An 8,825-nucleotide genomic window follows, 5' to 3' on the forward strand; every position below is an offset into this window, starting at 1 on the left:
CGTAAAACTTATCACAACAATTATATTGTCTGTGTAAGTGCCATTTGTGTGTGACAAATGCAAAAAAAGTAATTTTTTACTAATATTATCATTGTTGTAATGTTGTAATATTTGTGTTCAGCGAAGTCTCCTAAGTAAAACAGTGCCCCCCATGGACAGGTTTTATGGTGTCTTGGAAAGTTACATATAATGCTAGCAAATTAAATTCTCTGGACTTTCTGCCTGGGTTATCAGGCAGGTGTCAAGTATTCATCCGCACATAAAAATGTGGTTAATGGCATTTACCGTCCTGACAGGAAAAGTTATGCCGAGCAGCAATCATGCACATGGAAACCTGGTAATTACTTTTGGGGTCAAAGGCCGGTTACAGCCAATCGGATCCACAGGAGGGGTATTTAAACCCAATTCTCCTTTTGCTCATCTACCTAATCTGCCGCCACCTATAGTATATAAGGCACCTACGATCTCCTTATCTCCTCCCCCTTATTTTTTTGCTAATATCCAGGAATGTAGGGGATTTCTCAATCAGATTGAGTCCCACTTTGAGGCCTCACCTGGTTAATTTCCTTCAGATAGAGCTAAGACTGGGTATCTGATGAACCAACTTAAAGGACCACTATAGTGCCAGAAAAACACTCTGGTTTTCCTGGCACTATATTGCCCTGAGGGTGCCCCCACCCTCAGGGACCCCCTCCCGCCGGGCGCTGGGGAGAGTAAAGGGTTAAAACTTACCTTTATTCCAGCGCCGGGCGGGGAGCTCTCCTCCTCCTCTCCGCCCCAGATCCTCCATTTCGGCTGAATGCGCATGCGCGGCAAGAGCTGCGCGCGCATTCAGCTGGTCTCATAGAAAAGCATTTACAATGCTTTCCTATGGTCGCTTGCGTGCTCTCACTGTGATTTTCACAGTGAGAATCACGCAAGCGCCTCTAGCGGCTGTCAATGAGAAAGCCACTAGAGGATTTGGAGGCTGGATTAACCCTATTATAAACATAGCAGTTTCTCTGAAACTGCTATGTTTATAAAAAAAAAAAAGGGTTAATCCTAGAGGGACCTGGCACCCAGACCACTTCATTAAGCTGAAGTGGTCTGGGTGCCTAGAGTGGTCCTTTAAAGGTAAGGCCTTAACTTGGGCTAATCCACTATAGGAAAGTAATAGGAGTATCACTCATTGTTACCAGGAATTCCTTGCGGAATTTAAACGGACGTCTGAACCATTAGCCAGTGAGGAATTCCGGCCATTCTAAGGTCTGGTTATATGTTAACCTTAGTACTAGGTGTGACACAGTTCTGCATGCTGGATCAACTTGTAATCCTGACAGCAGGTCCCGCAAATTGTAATTAATAAAATGACTTAATTATGTAAAAATATTACATAAATATATACCTCTAATATCATTTAAAAAAAAAATTATATATATAGTGTGATATATACATATATTATTTCGTTCTAAGTGTATTTTGATATCAATAAATTAATATCAAAATACAGTTAGAACGAAATTACACATATTTTAATTATTTTTCATTTTTAACACACACACTTAATATGATTCTACGTGTATTTATACATATTTAATTAATATAACTATGTGTATTTTGATAATATTAAAATACGCTTAGTGTATGTACGTGTAAGTGTATATATAAACACACACACACACAGATCACATAATCTAAGTATATATTATTTAATTTTAAACTGTTTTAAAACTTTATTTTACTTTATTACAGGCAGCAGGGGGACTACCTTTCATTCCAGGCACTTCCCCTGCTGGCACTGCTATGGACGGCTATTCCACCCATGTGATCCTGAGGTCCTCGCAAGGACTTTGCGATCACATGGCCCAGGAGGGCCGAATCGGCAGCAGGGGGAGTGCTTGGGATGTCAGGCAAGTCCCCCCATCGCAATCGCCGGCGGGTAATCGCCAGCAGCCAAGTCCCCAGGATGGCAGGGACGTACTATGCCGCCCACCATCCATAAGGGGTTAAAAGAATAAAAACTACCACAACAAGAGGACATAGTGTTAGATTAGAAGGGCAAATGTTTAAAAATAACATCAAGAAATATTACTATACTGAGAGGGTAGTGGATGCATGGAATAGCCTTCCAGCTGATGTGGTAGAGGTTAACACAGTGAAGGAGTTTAGGCATGCGTTTGATAGGCATAAGGCTATCCTAGCTATAAGATAAGGCCAGGGACTATTAAAAGTATTTAGAAAATTGGGCAGACTGGATGGGCCAAATAGTTCTTATCTGCTGTCACATTCTATGTTTTTGTATTTGCTAAAATATATTTTAGGAATTCAAAGTGAATTTTAAAATTTAGGCCAAATAGTCAAACTGGCTTTGGATGAACACAGGATTGGATGAACTTGTCAAAGTTGATGATCTCCGCGGAGAGACTGGTAAGTAAAAGCATCTTTTTAAAGTAAAAAGAGAGGGGCCCTGGACCTAAGTAGTCATTTTACCACCACAGATGTAAATACATGTTTGTGTTCTTGACATTAGTGTTCCTTTAAATTAAAGGGTTACTCCAACATCCATGATCACTTCTGCTTTTAGAAATGGTCACGAAGGAAGGAATCTGTAGGTACAGTGTTTCTGCTTACAATGCTGCACATTCAGCAATATCTGAACTTATATGTTGCGGGCTAGTTACATCTCTGGAAACTCTGTTCTGGACTGCCAAATGTCAATTCTGTTGTCAGCAGACACTGCACACTGGCAAACCTTTCTTTCAAGCTTGCGTCTCCCCTCCCTCCTTCACTGCAGTTCTTCCTACACCCTCTGTTAGTTTTTGCAAGTGGACCTCGTTGCCGTGACGTCAGATGAAGGCATGCTGATACTTTGTTTTATTTTATTTTTTTTCCCCCATGGGCATTGGTATTATTAATTAAAATTTAAAAAAAAGTTAGGTAACAAAAGATTAGAGTAACCCTTTTCAATTAATTTTGAATTACCACAAATTTAAAAACTGTTGGTCTGTTATTTGAAATGCAGTATTAGACACATTTACGCACTACAAATATTTAGGTAATGCAACTCATCATACAGCAAATTACATAACCCAATTCTAACCCATCACTAAGAATTCAAAAGCAAATAAATTCAGCCAGGTATAGAGCTGCAATATTTTAACAAGAAATGGTGAAGTGAAATTGCACAGTAAGGATTTTAAAGAAGATAAAGGAACAGCATTAGGAACACAAACCTGTATTCATGACACTTTATTATTTCTGATCCTAGTAAAATACAGGCCCTTCACCATTTGTGATAAAAATATTAAAGTAAACATTTTACATAACTTTTTGAGCCTCAGCGCTGTTTACCACTCCATCATGGCCTTCTCCATAATTGTCCAATCCAATATTTCTCATTGAGGAGCACTGGTCACCTGATGCACATGCGCATGTATCCAAGCTTCCCCACAGGAAAAAATTGAATCAATGATTTTGTTTTAGTGACTTATTTTTGTTTTATTTTGTCAGTGCTGCCGAAGCGCCTCTAGTGGTTGTCAGTATGCAATGTAAACATTACAGTAAAAAAAAAAAAAAAAGGAAAAAAAAAAGTTATGTTTTACACTGCAAGATTAAAACTGAACAACCACTGCACACAGACCACTTCATTCAGGTGACGTGTCCTGGGTGGCTTTAGTGAAAGCAAAACAATGAAATGTCCTTTACTTGTATTAGTCACAGAACATGGAATTACAGATTTTTATTATTTTTTGGTTTCTCTACACATTTGGTGTGATAAACACATGGCCTTTGCTGCCAACCTAGAGCAGTAGGCGTATAAACACAGGACATATTTCTGTGTGTTTTTGAAGTTGTCAACATAACTAAAAATTCTAGGTCAAAATAGGATTAGTAAAAACTTAAAGCAGCACTATCACCTCGAACGTACCTTTCTCCTATTGTTTCCTCTTCTCTTCCTCTCTCAAAAGCTGTTTGTTTCTTTCTTTCTGATCTAGTTTTCTTGAAACATAAGAAAAAGTAGTGACTATTTTGCCTTATGTATTTTTCCTACACTTGACTTTCTTTGACAAAAGGAGGAACTTAAAGGAACACTATAGTCACCAGAACAACTACAACTTTTTGCATTAGAGAATTAGTAGAATCATTCCCTGCAGGCTATTTGCTGTAAACACTATCTTTTCTGAGAAAATGCAGTGTTTACATTACAGCCTAGTGATAACTTCACTGGCCACTCCTTAGATGGCTGCTAAAGCTGCTTCATTAAGCAGTCCTGCCTAATGTGCAGCACTGCCATTCAGTGTGCCCACCCTCTGCACTGAGACACTGAACTTTCCTCATAGAGATGCATTGATTTAATTCTTCTCTATGAGGAGAAGCTGATTGGCCAGGGCTGTGTTTGACTTGTGATGGCTTTGCCCCTGATTTGCCTCCTTGACAGTCTCAGCCAATCATATGGGGAAGCATTGTGATTGGCTCAGACCACCACTTCTGATGATGTCAGCAGACAGGGGCAGGTCTGAGACAGACAGGGGCGGAGCCAGCAGCTACAAACTTGAATACAAGTAATATTTTTACTATATTTAGGGAGGTGATTTTAACACTATACACAAGATGGTGGTTTTAACACTATAGGGTCAGGAATACATGTTTGTGTTCCTGACCCTATAGTGCTCATTTAAGTCAGCTCCATTTCCTGTGTGAAATAAAGTTTTCCCACAATACCCACCCTCCACTTTGATACAGGAAATAGAGCTTACTTAAGCTCCTCCTTTGGTCAAAGAAAGTCAAGCGTACGGAAATATAAAAAAACATAAGACAAAGTAATCAAAGTAATTTTGTCTTATGTTTTAAAGAAAACTAGATCAGAAATAATGAAAAGACGAACTGCTTCTGAGAGAAGAAGAGAAGAGGAAACAATGGAGAAAGGTATGTTCGGCATGACAGTGCCGCTTTAAATTCTTAAATTTACACATTTCTACTCCAGTTCAACCATTTTGTTTTAAAATGTGCTTGTTTTCAACAATTACCAGTTACATACATATCTAGATATTCTTACTATACAAATAATGGATATATGCACACAGATATTGATTTTATGATAGAACGAAATGCAGAAAAACAATGCAAGCAACCATATATTAGTATATTAAGAAATAAAATATTTGTCCTTACCCGTCTTTGGCCTAATTGTAGTTATGGGATCCAAATAATCCTTCAAATCTTTATGTTTTAAATGCAAAGCAATTTCAAAAGGTGTTTTCTCCAAAATGTTGACATGGTCTGGGTCAGCACCCCTATCCACTAGCTGCTGTGCTACACTCACTCGCCCATGGAGAGCAGTCAGCATCAAGGGATTCCATCCAGTTTTTAAACGGTAATTCACATCAGCCCCCCAGTCCAGTAGGAGGCGCACTACTGCCTCGTGTGCGTGCTGTGCAGCTGTCATGAGAGCAGTTATATCAGGCATTTCCTCCTTAAGACCATTGTTGCTAACAACATTAACATCAAAATGATCATAATTGTCCACAAATGCCCCACTTTCCAGAAGAAGCTTGACCACGCCAACATGGCCACCTCTTGACGCCACTGTGAGGACGCTGGCTCCCAGTCTATTCTGGGCATTAACATCAGCACCATTTTCCAGAAGTATAAGAGCAACATTTAAATGTCCCATCCTAAAACAAAATACAAAAAAGAAAATATTACCTACTCTTACTTCAAGGCATCCTACTTCAAATGTCCTTTTAAACCACTGCAGAAGATGGCAAGTAGTCCGATGACTACTTGAGAAAGGATGCATGATAAACTATCGGGGTTCTAGCAGTGTTATGCACTGTGAGTACAAGAATAGTAGTCTGGCAAAATAAAATCATGATTATTTTAATGTGCATGCCAGCTTGGAAATAATTTTTATGTAGAAATCTGAAAAAAAAAAAAAAGATTGTACATAGAATAGAATACAGTATCCCTAATTCTATAGTATCCCTGTCCCTTGTTCTACATAATACCCATTTTATGTTTTGAGGAAACAAACAAGGCTCCCTTGGCACTGTTCACCTTACCGCCTCTCGTGATGTCACGGAGGAGACATGGCCTGCACCGCTGATGTCCAATCCATTGCTCTTCGTATAGGAGCATGGAGACTTAATGCACATGCGCGGCAATCAGACTTTACCATAGCAAAGCATTGAGTGAATGCATTGCTACAGGTGCTTCAGTGATTACCACAGAAGCACCTTTAGTAGCTATCATGCTGACAGCCACTAGAGCAGGTATAGGCAACCTTCGGGACTCCAGATGTTTTGAACTACACCTCCCATGATGCTTTGCCAGCATTATGGGTGTAAGAGCATTACGGGGGATGAAGTCCACAACATCTGGAGTGCCAAAGGTTGCCTATCCCTGCACTATAGGTTTACTTAATCCTGAAATGGAAATGAAGTGGTCTGGGTGACTATAGTGTCCCTTTAATTGAAAGGCTCCAAGAACCACACCTTTTTTTGTAACTTTATTCCATTTTCACACAGATGGAACTAAAATGGCCACTGAGGTTGAAACATTATCAATTCCACTTGTCTTTTGATTGTGAGAAAAAAAAATAAATCACATGAAAACATACAGTGGTTTGGGACTATAGTTGGGACTCCAAGATAGTATTACACCCATTAATACAATGAGCATGTCAGACTGGATATACATGTTAAGACGTTCATGTTTTCCAGTTCTAAAGGGGAACTGCCACTTCCCATGATGTTTAGTACTATGTCTATTTATCCCTATATTTAAGAAACGTATTTGTGAGGTGTGAAAAATCTAAGTAAAGGGACACCGTAGGCACCCAGACCATTTCAGCTAATTGAAAGGGTCTGGGTGCAGTGCCCCGTTTGCACCTAGTGCTGCAATGTAAAACATTGCAGTTCCAGAGAAACTGCAATGTTTACATTGCAGCACTAAATCAACCTAGTGGTCCGGTATCCAATGCTGGATGTCCTCACGTTCTGCATGAGGACACCTAGCGTGTGATTTTTCTCCCCTATGGGGAGGACCAATGCACGCGGCATGTGCCATACATGCGCATTAGCGTCCGCTCGTGGAGGGACGTCGGAGGGAGTGGAGCACCAGCCCAGCGCCGAGGGACATCGGTGCAGGGATCAAATAAGTAAATAAAGGGTTTTAAACCCTTTATTTACCCAGGCAGGGGGAAGGCACAGGTTTAGCGATAGTGCCAGGAATGCAGCTTTGTTTGTATTCCTGTCACTATACTATCCCTTTAAATCTAGAAATAAACAGCTTCTTATCCTGCAACTGAGTCCCACCATCTTAGCTCCTTCCATCATTGGTATAAACTCTGTAATTTTCACTGGGGAGTCACCACAGAAATGAAGGGAAGAGGAGAAAATTTTATTTTCTTCTCTTAATTTGCAATGTTTGCCCTGGCTTTGCCTTGTTTGAACTGGATTATTAGGCTTTCATTTGTAAACTCTTAAAAAAAAAGTTAACAGCTTATAGGTAATTTTCTATGTTTTGTTCACTGTTGTATATTCCAGAGAAGTGAGAAGTGCCAGATTGTGTTGATTTCGTATATTTTTATTGAATATTTAAATCTATGCTCACCCCTATCACTCTCCATTGGCATAGCTTAAAATGATAACAATGAGTATGTTTGACCATCTCTCAGTGACTGTAACCCAATCAGTGGCAGTATGACTGTATGGATTGTAACAGGGTGCCATGTTCGTGCTGTGATGCTATGGGGAGATGTGACCAGATGTTAGACTCCCAGCTCCTACCGGCAAAGCATCACGGGAGATGTAGTTCCCCATCATCTGGCCGTCACTGGCTCTGTGTTTATACTAGTGATGTCCAGGCTTTATGGACTACATCTCCCTCAATGCTCAGCCAGTGACAGTACCTGGCAGCCTGCGTGGACTACATCTCCCGCAATGCTCAGCCAGTCACAGTACCTGGCAGCCTGCGTGGACTACATCTCCCACAATGCTCAGCCAGTCACAGTACCTGGCAGCCTGCATGAACTACATCTCCCACAATGCTCAGCCAGTGACAGTACCTGGCAGCCTGCATGAGGGGGGTCCAGCCGTAGTGATTCCTGCTGTCCACCGAGGCCCCCTTCCTGAGGAGGATCCGGACCAGCGCTTCGTGTCCCCCGCTGGCCGCCAGCTGCAGCGGCGTATTACCGTCCTCGTCCGTGCAGTCCACGGGCACCGAGTCCGCTCCCACCGGCAGCACCCCGTCCGGCCCCCCGGCACAGCTGGATCCCCCGGGATGATCGGCGCTGCCCGGCTCCAGCAGTCTCCGGACACCCTCAGAGTCTCCGTCCTCGCAGGCCCGGAATAGCAGTTGGCACTGGGCGGGGATGGTGCACTCCATGGCGGCGGCCGCGCTCTGCGCTCGCGGGGAAACGGTTAAATCCGGGAAGTAGCGGATCGCACAGCTCAGACTGGCACGCGCAGGGCATGGGGCGGGGCCGGGGAATAGACACGCCCCCCGAACGGTCACCGCGCTTGGAATCAATGAACGTTCCACTGTCCGCGCGCGCTGCCCGGTCTGTTCCGAATGGAAACCCTATTGGCAAAACTAGCCAAGCTGTCTGTCTCCATAAGCTGAGCTGGACAGTATTACCACAGCCTCAATGTGGCTCCACACTGTGCCATTGGCATTGTAACTCACTTCAGATAGGAGTTTATTAAATAAAACCCATCCTTTCATTGTAGAGAGACGTTTTAAAAACAGAAATTCATGAAAAATGGTTTATACAAAATAATTATAACTTATAGGAATACATGTCCATGGTGCGGGTAAATCTGTCAGTTTAGGAAGTCCTTATA

At 41.8% G+C, this 8,825-nt stretch overlaps 1 protein-coding gene across 1 annotated transcript in view; it reads right to left on the reverse strand.

The window, feature by feature from the left end:
- ANKS6 (ankyrin repeat and sterile alpha motif domain containing 6) overlaps positions 1 to 8,462 on the reverse strand; it is a 63,385-nt gene extending 54,923 nt beyond the window's left edge. The window contains exons 1-2 of the mRNA XM_063451894.1: positions 8,048 to 8,462; positions 5,152 to 5,654 (exon numbers count right to left, since the gene is read on the reverse strand). Of these exons, the coding sequence (XP_063307964.1) occupies positions 5,152 to 5,654; positions 8,048 to 8,367 (823 nt within the window). The 5' untranslated portion in view covers positions 8,368 to 8,462. The remainder of the gene's footprint in view (positions 1 to 5,151; positions 5,655 to 8,047) is intronic.
- Positions 8,463 to 8,825: the final 363 nt, after the last annotated feature.

The sequence above is a fragment of the Pelobates fuscus genome, chromosome 4, assembly GCF_036172605.1.
Source record: "Pelobates fuscus isolate aPelFus1 chromosome 4, aPelFus1.pri, whole genome shotgun sequence".
NCBI classification, from domain to species: domain Eukaryota; kingdom Metazoa; phylum Chordata; class Amphibia; order Anura; family Pelobatidae; genus Pelobates; species Pelobates fuscus.